Consider the following 15,974-nt stretch of genomic DNA (forward strand, 5'->3'; position numbering starts at 1 on the left):
TACTACCAAAATTATGCTTATCGTCTGGTTTCCTACATTAAATTGGTCAGTCTGTTCAAACCTATGTTCAGGCAGTCAGTTATCTAAGTGTATAATCAAGTGCCTGTTTTAAATGGGATTGAATAAAAGAGCAGATACTTTCTGAGGATGTACATTTTCACTAGAAAGTTAATCTCGCTTACTTAGTAGAAAATAAGAGTAAAAATGGATCAGGTGCCCTCAATACAAATTCACTATAACTTCATTAAAGTTAATGACAGTTATGCTGACTAAAAATATACCCTCATGGAAATGAATTAATCTGGTAAGTACTTATTTCAACTGTTTAATTACACAAAGTTCACTGCCATATTCCTACCTATTTCAGTGTAAGTGGTGAATTCAATCCATTGGATTAAATTGCCCAAATCTTACTAAGGCAAAGCAGTGAAGTCAAGAGAATTATACCTGCAGGAATCAAAAATACAGATTTTAGCTTTTTTTTCCTTCTCTGGCATATAGTGCTATAACATAGTGACCTATTCAACTTGGGATAACACAGACATATCCAAATATGTCACAGCTCAAACTTTAAATAATTATCTGGAAATGAAAAACAGATTTGGTTGTTCATGGTTACTTTTTCTTGCAGTGGTTTCTGTACCAGCCCCATGCCTTACAATGTTCCCTGTACAACAGAGAAAAATTTCCTGACATTTACGTCTGAAATGGGCAACATTATACAAAATTGGATTGACAGCAGAGTTGGTAAAAGTGAATAACACTATCCAGAAGAAAACTGATGGCAAAATACTTAAATCTTGTTTGTAGTTCTGGACTAAGATTAAAAGAATAATTATTATGATTGGGCTCCACATGATGAAGAAAGAGATCATCAACAAAATGAGGGTTCGGAATAGTTTGTAGTCTTGCTGGGAAACACGAATCTTATGATTTTCTGAGTAGGCTAAACCAGCATTTAAACTCCTTCTTGATGCTTTTGTAATCTGCAGTAAAAGAGAAGAAAGTAACTTTCACTAAAATCTAGGAGAATTATTAACACGTTTTTACAAGCGCAAAAGTAAATCTTGGCACATAATGTTTCTGTTTTGAAAACTGACCACAAAAAGGCCTTTCATAATTCCATTTTTAGTTTTTATCAATGGTTTAATTTCAGATGTACTCATTTTTTTTGTACTCACTAGGGTTTTTTCCTTCCGGCTCTGAGCTCACCTCAGTATTAGTCAGGCTGATTGTTGTCCTTATGGCTCTTTTCCAACCATAAATACTTTTCAGCATAAAACGGAGCCTTAATTACTCATGAAATCCCATTAACTTTAAATTATGACCTCATTTGTTCTATCTAAATAAACCCATCGATTTTTTTTTCACAAATGCAAACTGGAACATAGGTAACAATCCTGTTGATGCACAAGGAGGAACACAATCCAGTTCTCTTACAGCCATGCTGATATAAGGTAGGTATTAGACAGACCATGAATTTATTACAGTAATGAAGTCATTACACATTTTAAACGTGAATGGGATTTTACTTTATTTTTGTGTAAATTTTCAGGTTTTCAGTCAGTAATCAGAATCATTCTCTATGAACTAACCTGAAACCTTACAGATCTTTTTGTCACTAAGAAAGCATGTCTCTTGTAAAAGTACAGTCCAATGTAATAAAACAGACTATGGTAGTTTGGGAATCCAGTATTCATGGAGGTGAATCATCTGCCACCAGGTAGAATACTGAACCCCAATGGCTTGCAGAAAACTCCAAATCTCGTGTACTACCTCCCTGTGTTCACTGAAGTTGGCATGGCACAAGTCTGTTACAATAACATATCTGATGCAAATAAAATAAAATTCAAATATTTAGCATACAAACATTTATACTGAATAATTGAGATGCCATTTTACCCCCTGCATGGGTAAAGAAGGGGAATTTTCAAAAGCCTGGGTCAATTTGGTGTCTAAGTAGGAAAGTCAGAAGGTGTAAGATTCTTCCTGCTACTTTTATGTGTGACAATTCCCTTTAGCAGTAACTAGTGGAAGGATAACACTAATATTAGTAATACTTAGTAGCTTCTTGGTTCAGGTAAGGATCAAAATGGTTATATCTACCTATATATATATATAAAGGGAGCAATTTGTCATTCTTTCTGCAGTTTTCTGAATTGGTCACAGAGAGCAATGGCCTAGAATAAATATTGATTAAGAACCTAGACATTTACCAAAGATTTCAAGAGAATGCAAGTGTGTAAATCAAAACCTGTGATCCAAAAATGGGCTTCTCAGCAGTTGCTGAGCCTGAGAAGGGAACAGTCTGAGTAGCTGCTTCTCTAATTCAAAATGGGCAAAGAATTCTTATGTTTTCAGCATGTAAAACTATTCTAGGCTGATGATCTGCTGCTGTACCCATTTGCAGTCTAGGCTAACTTGGCTAACTCGTCCAAACAATCCAATCCAAGAGCTGGTCTCAGAGGGCACCCAACCTGTCTTAGTAAGAATGAAGGTTTCACAAAATACAAAGGACTAATACCTCCTTCTAATACAAAAGTGGGAAAAGCAAGTTCTGTACCCTGCTCAGCCTCCACTATTCAAAACGGCTACGGAATGTCCATATCAGATATGTTTGTATTTGTCCCATATAAGTACCCGCCATCTTTCCTGCTGGAGTTGCACAGCCTAGAGCTAAAAATGTAAGAATCCTCAGGATTGCAGTAAGCTGCAACTGAATCATAAGGAAGTGCTCAACTGAAATGGGCTGGCAGTTACATGTTTTGGATCCCTTTTTGGTCTGCCTATCATAAGTAAGCTAGATACCTACCGTGGGCATCTGGAACACACTCTGAGAAACAGGAACTTAGAAGTCAGATACATACAAGTACGTAACTTCCAGAACATGAATGTTACTAGTTCTAGCCTCTTATGTAAGTCTTGCCTGTGAGGGGGAACAGTGCAAAACCAAATAACCTAACTACAAATCATGGCTTCTAATCTGACACTTTTACCAGTGCTCTAGGAAGTGTTACATAAAAATAATACTCAGTTTCAGATTAAATTGTGAAGTATACATTTGTAGAGTATATTTGTTAACAAATTGGAGGTCTTATATCTGTACTGAATCATTATCATCACAGATGCTGTGTTACCTGAATACATGTGTGCTCTGAACTGCTTCCAGCAACACTGAGCATTGTACTCTGTGCTCACTGGCATCACAGAGCGTTCTCATGAGGTGAGAGTGAATCTGCCCCTGGGAATGACTTGGGGATTAAGACATTCTCCAGCTGAGTTCTGGCTGCTTCCTGGAGAGCTGTGTGAGAGAGCAGATTCAATTCTAACAGATGGGATCCTGCTACGGGCTCATTATTTTTTCAGTTCAGGAGAAACAGTAGCTCATCTTATCATCTGTGTTATCAAGTTGGGAAAGAAACGTGACCATGGCAGTATGGAGCTGTCTTGTAATCCAGTATTCCAAACACTTTTTCAGGCTTCTAGTTCCCTACATGCCATTTTGTTTCCTAAATTTACTTGTTGTAATCTGGCATCTGCAAGGACAAGAGGAACACCATTCCAGCCCAAGGACTGTGATGTTCCTTGGCCTGCAGTTTTCTGCGGTGGTCTCCAAGGGCTCAGACTCCCCACTGAATTCTGTATCTTCTTTCCCTACAGCAAATAATGAGGTTGCAAAAGGCAGGTGCTTTACCTAATGCATTTGCCTCTAGGTTATAATGAGTTTCCAGCATGTACAGAAACTAAAAGCTGATGATTTTGACTACAAATGTAAGCCTGATCAAGAGGCAAGCACATGCAGAGCCCAGATTCTCAGTCCTATGTTCACTGAAACATGGAGTGCTGCTCTGGTGCATGTACCCACTGCCCCTTGGTGCTCAGCATTTCATCAGTTAATTCCCTGCTCAATAATCTGTGTATTTCATGGTTCCTTTCCAAAACCTGTTATTTGCCTTATATATATACCAGGAGAAGTTCGATTATCTAATACAGTAATCAAGAATCTTTTAGGGGTAGTTACTAAAGATTAGGCATTGCAACTCCCAGTTTGAAGATTTCTAGCTCTTTCTCACTCTGTTTTTGGAAGAGGAAGAGGAAATCAGATGTTTTAAAAGGAATTCAGGTAACTAACATCGTGCTTGCTAGATGAGATTAAAATTGTTACTAGTTAGATTAAAATTCTGTGGTGCTTGGTGTCTTGGCCTACATTTCAGCAGTTAAACAACATCCACTCAGAAAGTGGAAGCAGATTGTTTATGGTTTTTTGTTTGCAAAGTTTGAAATTGTGGAGGAATAAGTATATTCTAATGAGATCTGTGTTCTAAAAATACATGCAGAAGATCAGCAGACCTAAAAGGGGATGGATTTTTACCTAGTCCTGCCTTTCTTTGCTTTCTTACAAATCCCTTGTAACTCTGGAGTTTAGGCTCAAGGAAAGCAAAATCTAGTTTTTCATTACTTCAAATGCTTGACTCTTTCAGCATTCAGCAGATTGACAGTTTAAACATGAACAGCACATAACAGGAGAAGTGTATTAAATACTGTACATAAATCAATACAAACTTTGTGTTGGGCTTCTGGTAACGTGCTCTTCAAGCATGTTCTTAGTTGAAACGTGTAAGCTACTACGTACTGGTTGAAGTGCCTCATTTTATATCAGTACTTACCATTCACTGAGCAAATGATGTCTGTTCTCTTTGGGTATATTTGTATTCAATGACCATATGGTGATGACTAGTGAGTTTACTTCCCTTTGTTCTACAACAAAATTTAAAGGAAAGACATACCTGTAGGATTTTGGAGTAACTGATGACAATGACTAATCCTGGTACCAGAAAGAAAAAAGTGGCAAACGTCACATCCCAAAATATTTCTCCTGCAGTGCTGGGCCAAACCAAGGTGCAAATCTGCTTCTCCTGTTTACAAAAATAGAGAAGAAAATTGACATTTTATCATCATTTTTACTACAAAGTTGTCCTTATCTCCCTCTGTGTCTACAGAGAAAAGGGCTGCAAACTAACCTGAGTTAGTTTGAATCTTTGAAAAGATTCTACTTAGAGCAATTAATGTATTACTTCATGGCCTTAAAAGCCCATACAATTCCAAATAGATGCGTTGTCCACCATCTAAATATTGACACAAATTTCATATCAAATGCTAACAGCAACTTTAAAATTTAAACTTCTAGACCTTAAACTTGGTCATGTATTGGAGTGTCATGTTGGGTGTCATTCTGTATGTATTTCACAATACTACCAGAAAAATCTGTGCTTGCCTGTTTTGTCCAGACCTGTCGCATATTCTGGGCAGCTCTCTCCAGATGCTGAGCCCTCGGTAAGGGGGAAACGTGCTGAAAAGGTTATCTCCGATTCCCTGAGCTCTAGGGGACGGGAGCCCAGCCGATGCCCATTTCCCACCTAACGGGAGGGCCCGCCGGGCGAGCGGGACACGACGGGACGGGAGGGGACGGCGGCGGCGGGCGGGGGTCTCTCGCCGGTCGCTCCTCGGGCAGAGCCTCGGCTCCTGCCCGGAGCACGGACTGCTGCCCACTCTCCAAAGCATTTCCCCGCGCTGACAGGGGCGGGCGACCCTCCTCCCCTGCCCCGACTCCTGCCACCGCCCGTCGCCCCCTCTCCCCCGGCCCGGCCCGGCCGCCCAGCGCCTCGCTGCTGCGAGCCCTGCTCGGTGCTCGCCCTCACCTCGCCGGCGGCGGGCAGCCGCACCACGGAGAAGAAGCAGCAGAGAGGGAGGGTGGCGAGGGCGGCGAAGGCCCAGATGAGGAGGAGGGCGGCGGCCAGCTCCTTGCGGCGGCGGAGGGCGGCTTGCCGCAGCCGGGCGATGCTCACGACGCGCTCCAGGCTGACGGCCGACAGCGAGAGGATGACGACTGTGCCGCTGAGGCTCATCACGTAGAAGAGCATGTGGCAGACGACGTCGCCCAGCACCCAGGACTCGGTCCAGCGCACGACTGCGATGAAGGGGATGGCGGTGATGAAGAGCAGGTCGGCGCAGAAGAGGTTGAGGACGAGGCAGTTGGCAGCAGACAGCCGGTGCTGACGCTGCACCAGCAGGTAGATGCCCCAGATGTTTCCCGCCAAAGCCAGCAGGAAGATGAAGGCCAAGGCAGATGTCTCGCCAATGCGCAGGGCTGTCACATTGTAGTCCCTGAAGTCTGAGAAGAAATGGAAGTAGGACCTGTTCTCCCCTTCTGCAGTCCTGGACCCTGGCATGAGGGTGGCCAGAGGGCATGAGGGACCCACCGGAGGCAGCGGTGCCAGCCCTAGGGGAAGGGCTGTGCTCCCAGCCACCACGGTGGCACTCGGGGTGTCCTCCCGGCACAGAGCAGGGGGCTGGCCGCCATCCCCCTCCCTCCTCTTCCTCCTGCCCGTGCTGCTGAGGACTCGGCAGTGCAGCCAGGTGGTTTATGGCCCTTGCACCAGTGTGGAACAAGGAAGTGGGAGGGCAAACACGGTGCGGCTCACACAAAGGCGGTGTGTGGGGAGGCAGGAAGGGGTGAGCGGGACTTTGGCACCTCCATGCTGAGGGGCCCAGGCCTGGTCACGTTCTCCAGAGCCAGCCCTGCTCTGCTCTACAGGCCAGTTCCTGGGGCACTGGTGACCCAGGCCCAGCCAGCCTGCTCCCTGCGCTGGGGTCTCTACATGGCTTAAAAGAGAGGGATGGCTGTCAGACCACTCCGAGAGCTCTTCTTGGGAGCCTGGGATAACCAGCACTGCTCTGAGGTAAAAATCAGGAATTTATCCATCTCCTCATCTCTTGACAGTGGCTTTTTGAAACAGCAGGCCTGTGTATTGCTTGTGCTAACCGTGGTCTGGCATGGAGGGGAAGTGCCAAAGTGCCACTGTCTTGATTTTTGGGATCTGTTTACTAAGCTGATGCAGAGTGTTACCTGCCTGTGTTATGGGTTCTTGCTGAAGAAGTCTGGTAAATTAAGACTTACCTAGAAAATAACCATCTTTCCTCTGGACAATTCCTGAAAGCACTTGCTCAAATTGTGAATGAAAGTAGGCCTTTCTGCTTACACTCTTCACTCCAGATGATTCGGAAATGATCTGGAAGCAAAGCACATAAATCGTCACAGACTGGCAGATAATGTCTCATGTTTTCGCGAAGTATGTAAACAGCTGCACAACTTTAGGCAGCTCTGGATGAATTTATTTGACTTGGTGCCAGAGCAGGTGCTTAAAGGTGAAGTTACAGGCTTGGCCGTATGGAGCTACATCTTTTGATTAGGTGAGAGTTGTTCCAAACCATTGTGCCAATGGGACCAGGTGATCAGGCGGTGCTTCCACGTACCCTGGGTGTGACCCAGCCATCACCCACTTACGCAATGGCATTAGTGGGGATTCCAGATTAGGGAGATTCCAGAAACAATCTCCTAATGAGGATTGACAAGAGTGAGATCTTTCCTGGACCGCTTCCCATGTCCTTGCCAGAGCAGAATTGATTTTAATTAGCATGTTTTCTCTTGAGCTATAAGTGGTTCTAACTGTCTGTGCTGTCTCATCAAACAGGGAGTTGTCAGGGCAGTTTGAACAGGTGGATGAGATGCTCCTACTAATTCCTGCTGATTGATGACCATATGAATTGTGGGCAGATTTGCTGTTAAGTGGGTGGCTGCTATGAACTATGGACTCAAAGGAAGACAATAAGAAAACTTGCAAAGATTATTTTGGCAGCCAGCAACACAAGTGACTGGCAAGTGTCTCAAAAACCAGATTTTCTTCTACATAATTTGCTGGGAGAAAAAAATCTGCACCCATATGGCAAAAGTTTCAGCAAATTTAGTAGAACTACTGAGGATCATTATCCGTATTTATGACCAAAGCTTGACATATGTAGTCACAATTCATGTTGGCTCTGCTATGGACTGATCCTGTGAAATGATTAGTGAATCCTGAAATACAGTAAAATACTTTTCCAATTGCCACAATCTCACACGTCTAGGTCTTTATGCAAGCTGACAAAGTAGCCGCGAAGTCCTGGACAGCTGGCAGTAGCAGTGATGTGGTCAGCTCTGAACAGAGGCTGGGAAAGAGCCACGTCAGAAGTCTAGATGTACCTGTGTGAAAATTTGGAAGGCATTAACAGATGGGCTTGGGTGGGGGGCAGCTGGAAATGGTAGCACAGATAAATGCAAATTGTGTTGTGAACGAAATCTTTATCCCCTTTGGCATTAGTGGAAAATGAAATTAGAACAGAACAGGGGAAGGAAAACAGGGAGAGGAACATCCAAAGCAGCATTATTGAAGCAATGAGGGTATTTTCAAGCGGGGAAGAAAGGAATGGCATAGAGGAGCAGGTTTGAAAAGGAGACGATGTGTGGAAGTATCTGCATAGACCCTTGATCTTCTTCAGAAAGGATCATCTTTAGCTTTGGTCCTTAGGTGTGCATGAGAACCTCACTTGGCATAAGCCCATTGTTGGCTCAAGAGAACCAAAGCAAAATGCTTCTTTTAGTCTGCTATTAGTGAGTGAGCTTCACATTGACCTGTGTGCAAAATCCTGTGCCTGGGACAGCAGAAGTGTGAAGAAACATGCATGTTTCCAAGGGGGTTTATGAAATGAATGGGAGCTCCTTGCAGGAACAAAACCTGTCTGATTACTCATGGGTCTAATGGATCCATTATCTAAAAAAAATAGTTTTGTTTTCCCTCCCATGAAGTACAAAAGCTGTATTTGCTGTTGGGTAACTACAATTGTAGCAACCATCACAACGTGAAATCTGAGGAAGGGAGGAACCATAACCTCAACAGAGCTACTCTGGCATTACAGTAATAGGTAGATGCTGTGTGCAGTATATACTCCATGTGTGCTTATGACAAGGAAGTGATTAACGGAATGCTTGGAAACCTGTTATGATTGCTTAACCTGTATATTTTTTTCAACCTACCTGTATAATTTTTTCAACCTATGTGCTCTTTTGTGCTCAGAAGTGGCGAAACACGGAGTCAACTCAGGTTTCATTATTCTAGGTTAAATGGAAGTTGCAGGGACCTCTGTGGAGCTGGTTAGCTAGTCTAGCAGGCAAAAATCCTGTTTCCTGTTTTGTTTCATCCTGAATGAAAACCTGAGTCTTTGCCTTGTCTATGGTGGACGAGGGATGTGTTACCCGATACCATAAGTCAAACTCTTTTTTTCAGATTGTGCCCTGACAACCATGAACTGGCACTTTAGGTGGGGATAGTTCAGCTTATTTATTTCTTGAGCATAAGAAATATTCCCAGAGAGAGGAACCTCTTGGGCTAGGTGATTCTGGGAGATGGGGATTCTGGTTCCCTTTGGACATGACCTAGGCAAGGTTTTTACCTTATTTATACATCCTCTTGCGTGTAGATTGGTGCTGAAGTCTTTGGGTCTGTTTTGATGCACCTGTATCACAATGATTAAATAGTACTGACTTCTGTAACAGATGTATTGCGTATTTAATGTTTGCTAAGTGATTTAAATTCATTGCATTAGAAATGTTGACTCTTTGTCTTCACAAAAGAGATTCCAAACTTGTAGGTGACTCAAGCTATGTCTATTTAAGGGTTTTAGCATAAGTGGCAAGCAGGGTTAGCTTTCTCTTTTCACTTTTGCTTTTGCATACCATATTGCAGCTCTTCTGCTTCTGGACACTGTTAATTCTGTGCTTAGAAGTTAGGCTATTTTAAGGTTTGTTTCAAATGCAAATCTGTTTTAGTTTGCTTTTTAGGAAGTGTTCTAACTGCTCACCCGCTGTATACTTTCATATCAGTGAGCTGAAGCATTTGCATCAATGCCTAAGGGACAATTTTAAACTCACAGCGCAAATATAAATGCATGTGTTTGTCTTCATATCGTAGCAAGCTTGCCCTCTCCAGTGTGCACTGAAAATACCAGATGCTTCTATGGATCTGTGTGATTACATCAAGAGCTAATCCCTGTTTCTTCTGGGGAGTCTCATTTTCCTGTGGCCAGTATCCATCAGAAGCTGGCATTGCTTCCTGGGTTATGTGCCAGGGGTGCTGTAGTTTCTAGCTGTAACAGCAGCATTACTGACCAGTGCCTCAGTCAGGAGCAGAGCTGCTGATAATACTCTCAGTAGATGTGCTTCCTAATACTAGCTGGGTCAGCTTTTTGTTGTCAAGACCACCAGAAGTTTTGCCAACAGCAACACTGAACAATTTCCTTATGACTTGCAGTAAGGGAGGGATTTCTTTCTGAACCAAGTGCAAATGTAAGCACATAATCCATCTAACAGAGAACTCCCCTGGAAGGGCATGATCTCCGTTATGCTGCACGATAACCAAGCCTCACCAGGGTGACTCAGCTCCAGCTAGACTGTTCTAAGTGGGGTTGTTTCTTCGCAGTTTTAGACACTGTAGTACACTTTCACACCTAGCCCATGGATTTAGGAAGTTTATCAGTGAATATAGGGTTTGACAATGGTTCATTTGGACATGCAGGATCTGGTAGAACACTCTCACCAAAGAACTGAGACCCTGAGCGAGATTTACATGGAGAATTATAGCCTGATATTTAAGTGCCATTTAAACCTTTATTAACCTTCAGGTGTGCAAAAAGTTACTTAGATTCCTGCTGATGAGCTTTGATGTGAGCCATCAAATCAAATACTATGGTGTGCCTCTGAAGGATTTACAAACAAAACTTGTCACCAGCCTCTCTTGCTCATGAGACGTACTGTGACGTTCCCTGAACACATTGGTCTGCTGGGCTGTGCTCAGTGCAGAGGTCACAGATGTCATTGTTTTCCCTCATGTTCAAAAACCCAGTGATTAGAGAAAGCTCTTACTCATGAGGTTGAAGGAGAATTGTCTTGCTTGCTTTCCCTTGTTTCATTTTAGAAGAGTAACTCGTTGGGAGCAACAGGGGTTCTTCAGGTCAGAATTGGGATAAAAGCTTTACTTTTAAAAGTCAGGCATTTCTGAAATAAGGCCTACAGAGTGCCTGTCTGCTGCAAGGGAATCTGTGCATACTGGAAGGCAAGGCTTGTGCTCAGCTAGCATTAACTGAGGGCTGGAGAAACAGAACAACCATTCTTGCAACACCAGTGAGAGAATGAACAGACAGTGCTTTAAATTCTGCTGTAAACCCTCCTGATTTACCAAACGTAATATGTTGAATGATGTGATTCCCCATACTGTTCATTTTTGTCATTATCAGTGGCTGTTTGAGATGATTGATTGATGAGAAATGACTTAGAGCTTCTTGTAAACCATATCCAGAAAGTATGGATGCCTAACTTAGGCTGTATAGTTTTCTGTCTAGTTGAATGAGATAATACTGACCTGATCACTGTTGTTACATTGATAAACCCATGCTTTTGCTGAGGCAGTGTGCTCATTCACCAGTTTTGAGTTGATCAGGGAAATTAAACCTGGTTGCACTTCTGTCGAGAAGGCAACTGGATATCACTCTGATAAGGTACCAGGCTTGTTTCTTACAGTATATTCTGAGGCACCTCATCTTGCTCTCTCTTTTTGAAGCTAGTAATTCAGTATGAAATACTTTTGGTTGGTCAGAGAGACAGCAAAATGAATCCTTGACTCCTGGTGGGGAGCTCTGTTCCAGGTCTGAAAGGGGACTGTGTGTAAAGGGAGATCCCACTTCATGGATGTGTGTCCTCTTTGAAGTCTGCCTTTTTTGCAAGAAGGGACTGATTTGATGCTAGAAGAGAATTTGCATCTTTGAATCCTCAACAGCACCTCCTTTTGTGCACCTCGCCTTCCTTGAGGAGCCATGTTTCTCACTGGCTGGCTTGGGTAGGTCCTACTCAATACTCTGGCTTCCCAAATCCTCATCCTGGAGCACCCTATGGAGGGCAGCCCAAACTCCCCAGATGCCAAAGAACTGGACAGCATGGCACTGTCCATTAAAACAGTGTGGGAACGAGGCACTTCCCAACACTAGGGAATTAAGTTGCACTTGTGTCATTTATCTTGTTTTCCATGACGGTTTATACATAGAAATGCCAGCAATATTCCAGTTGAGAAACAAGGTGCAGTAAAACTGTTGTGTTGACTTCTGGTGCAGTAGCTGCTAATTTTGCATGGAGCGAAATAACATGAAGAGTCAGTGCAGAGTAACCACTGTTACCTGCTTTTTTTTTTTATGATTTAAATCCTTCAGTGTGTTGTTTGAGGGTCTATAAGTGTCATTAAAAATAGGGCTTGAGGGACCGTGAGCAATCATCTGGCTGATGTACCTGACTCAAGGCAGCCTCACCTGCCAGGAATGGTTTAGGTAGTTACCATAAGTGCTCTGTAAATCTCCAGTGGTGGTGATTTTGCAGCCTCTGTAAGTGATGTGTTTCACTGCTCTAGTCTAACCACCAGAAATATTTTCCTTATGTCAAAATTTCTCCTGCTGCAATTTTGAGACTGTTACTCTTCTCACTGAACATAGGAAGACTACTTCTTCCCTCTGTATGAAATTTCGTCATTTTTCTTCATGGTCTTTTCTAAACTGCATAACCCTGATTCCTTCATGAATTTTTTCAGAAACCTGGAAGACTTCTATTACATTCACATTAGTCTGAGTCACTCTTGAAGTATAATACTCAAAACTGGATACAGTGTTCCAGCTGTCTCATCTGTATTGACTAGAAATGAAAGCTTACATGTAAAACATGTGAGTCCATTCATCATGTTGTAAAACTTTTATTTCCTTACCCACATTTTAAAATCCTACCTATGATGCAGAATTCTCCGACACAATCGCTCAGTGTGCCAACACAATCCTGCACTGCCCTTCCCTGGGAGATACGCAACTGCCTTGCTGCGGCTGGCTGCCTTGACGATAACCCAACCAGACCCCTATACTGACACCATGGCCATGTTTTTAAGACCCAGAGAGACTTTGAGCAGGACCTTCCCTTACTGCAGGGTACCTAATTCTGTCACATTTTAGAGAAAGGAAAAGATTTAGAAATGCTGTAAGTAGTATTCCGAGTTGCATAGTCCCACTGTACATAATGTAGCTTGTATTACTCTATATACCGTATCTTTCTTGTGTGATAGAGATAACTGCTTATCATTTTTAAGGTAAAACCATAGCTACAGCTGTTACTGTAATCTTAACAGTAACAGTTAAGATTACTGTTACTGTAATATTAACAGTTCAGATTATGAGATATGGAAACTAATAGACAGGTTGACCGCCAGATTAATGTGGAAGTGCCCAGAGCTCCTCTACTGCTATGTTTTCATTGCTTGTAAACTTCCCCCTCTCTCTGCTTTGGAGATCCCACAAGACCAATATTCCCCCTAGTTTTCTTGAAGACACCACACCATTTACATTAGTGTTCTCTGCCAGGTAAACAGTGACATCCCATTGTCTCTAAATATTTGTGCTGTTCAGTGTGATTCTTTTACTGCACAACAGGCATGACACCTCCCTGCCACTTTAGCTGCACAGCTAAACGTAAGTGGTTTATTGTATAATTTGCCTAAACATCTGTAGTATGGTTATTGGCACATGGTAAATAACTGCATGAAAGATGGTTATCGAAACCAAGAGGAAAAGAGAAAACTGCACAAGCAAGCAAACAATTAGAAGCTGATCCATTTGATGGAAGGAAAAGAAGAGCCATAATTCAGTTGTTATTCCACAAGCAGCTCTCCTTGTGTAAAAAGTCAGTTGTTATGCAGAGTTAAGCTGTCTTTCCAACCACACCCATAGCATCAAACCCATTTCACTCACTTGCTGTTTACAAAGAACACAGTACGTGACAGCCAGCATTTATAAATATGCTGGCACTGGTGAACACTTGCATTAATCCAGAAGCTTCCCTAGCCCAACATCTTCAAATGATGCAGATTTCACAGAATTTCTGCCAGGCTGAGATTCAATTACTTGAAACGTTCATAACTCAGAAAAAGACTGCTGAAACTATAAACACAAACTGCTTGAAATAACAGCTTTTTAAAAATTACCTCCTGCCTCGTAAAGAACTAAACTTGCAGCTAAATCCTAGCATTAGATGAGCTCATTAGGCACAAACCTTTCTGTCCTACATATACCTAGAGAGAGGAGCAGCAGACCTTTAGACCTTTTTCTTGTTCATTTACTTTCAGGATAAAAAATAATTTCCAGTCTTAGAGAAAAAACAGTGAAACCATCTGCATGCTTTATGGAGTTTTATAGTTGCTTTTAGTCACATGTGACAACAATACAGTTTGTGGTACTGCCTTCAAAATAGTTCTGGTGCACTAGAATGTCATATTGGTAATTTTCAACATATACTACCCTGATGCCATGTATAAATTTATCAGCAAGGGGTTTTTTGTGCTTAGGTCTATTCTTTAGCCAGTAAGGTGCTGAAATGACCAAAACTTTTTAAAGCCTATCACATCATCAGTTTAATGATTCTCCCTCTACAGTACCTGCTTCTAATGAAAAAGTGGTTTCTGCTAATTTAAGAAAGCCACAGAACTACTGAAGACTGCTGGCCTGTAGCAGGCAAACTTATTTCATCTATAATACACAAAAGATCAGAATTTCTTTTTGCAGAAACTATGCCGAGTATGCAACTGGGAATAGAATACCAGCGGACTAATGTATTGTTAAAAGACAACTAACTTGAACTTCCAAAAGTAGTTTAATTAGAGATTAAAAACATTAGGCTGCAATAAAACGCACAGTCATTATCCTGAATTTAAAAAATTATTAATTAAAAAGAAAGACATGAAATTAAGACAGTTTTCTTCATGGCAAAACCTTGAGATTCTGAAGCTTAATTTCTTTTTTACTCATTAGTTCATCGTATCTTTGGTCGAAAAGCTGTAGCTACAGTTGAGCACAAATGTCAAACACAAGACTAGCCTGAGACATGGTCAGTGAAATTGAAAAGTGGATAGATAGTGACTAATAGATTTGGCAAATAAATTTCAGATATAAAGATAAGAGCTTTTAACATTTTCTTTCTCTCTCATGAACACTAGTTTTAATTGACAACAACATCACTTGATATTATAATAGTTACTGAAAACAACTTGGAAGACACCATCATACTTAAGAATAAGGTTTAACCATCAGAGATTAGGGTGAACATTATGGGGTAAAGGCATACAGCTTTGCAGCCAAATGTGATGGAGAAAGCTGATACTAGCTAGCCATCACAATCAGTATGGCAGAGAAAGAGACCTGGGGAATTTCAGTCCTCAGCAAACCATAAAAAAGTGTAAAAGAAGCAAATTTCTCTTAACTAGTGTATCTATCTTTGCAAAATTTTCTCACTTTAATTTTTGTGGAAGGAACTGCTTGTTGGACTTACTTAAGTACGGATGCAAGCAGCAAACTGCTTGCAACAGATCCAGGTTTACAATAGGTGCCAAAGGAAAACAAGACTGTGATTGCAAATCCATAAAGGATTTTTTTTGCCAGTTTTAATTTATTGCAAGAATTTATTGCTGACTTGTTTTCTGTATTAATACCAAAATACAGCAACACTTCAAATCCACTAGAGCAATCTATTAAAAACTGCCCTTTTGAACTAGGATATTTGTCAAATGTAACAGATTGAATAACTGACATTTCCCAACTTTAGCCTCTAAAATATAGAAGTGCAAACAAGTTTACTTCAGCATAATTCTATATACAAACTTCAAAAGCGGTCTCTGCCATTGTTTGAAATACAAGCTTTTTCCAGTACCGAGAAAGTCTGTATTTATTTGCTAGGAATTTTGTTTTCCCAATGAAGTTTTATTTTTTGAAAAGAACTTAAACCTTGGTCAGCATTTTTATATGAGCTCTAAGTCACCTCTGATCATAGTTCAGGAAAATAAGCTACTTGTGATTGATGTTTTCAACATGAAGCTTAAGCAGCAAAGATCTAACATGACCCTCTGGAGTTTTAATATATCAAGATGGTGATACATTACACATGTATGATACATATATAATTATACATAATATGTACACTACATACATGCACACACCCCCTGTATATATAAATATATATAGTTCACCTA

The 15,974-nt window shown here is 41.6% G+C and overlaps 1 protein-coding gene across 2 annotated transcripts; it reads right to left on the minus strand.

Annotated features, from left to right (window-relative positions):
* Positions 1 to 476: 476 nt before the first annotated feature.
* On the minus strand, positions 477 to 6,249 carry FFAR4 (free fatty acid receptor 4). 2 transcript variants are annotated; one of them, XM_030488981.1, is made up of 3 exons: positions 5,796 to 6,249; positions 4,788 to 4,910; positions 477 to 986 (listed from the first exon to the last, which is right to left on the minus strand). In XM_030488981.1, the coding sequence occupies exons 1-3, from the start codon at positions 6,228 to 6,230 to the stop codon at positions 579 to 581; spliced, it is 966 nt and encodes a 321-aa protein (XP_030344841.1). In that variant the 5' UTR covers positions 6,231 to 6,249; the 3' UTR covers positions 477 to 578. The 2 variants fall into 2 exon arrangements, with proteins under 2 accessions (XP_030344841.1, XP_030344840.1); XM_030488980.1 differs by having other exon boundaries at positions 4,788 to 4,916; positions 5,700 to 6,249.
* Between the last annotated feature and the right edge of the window lie 9,725 nt (positions 6,250 to 15,974).

Source organism: Strigops habroptila, chromosome 5 (genome assembly GCF_004027225.2).
Source record: "Strigops habroptila isolate Jane chromosome 5, bStrHab1.2.pri, whole genome shotgun sequence".
NCBI classification, from domain to species: Eukaryota; Metazoa; Chordata; class Aves; order Psittaciformes; family Psittacidae; genus Strigops; species Strigops habroptila.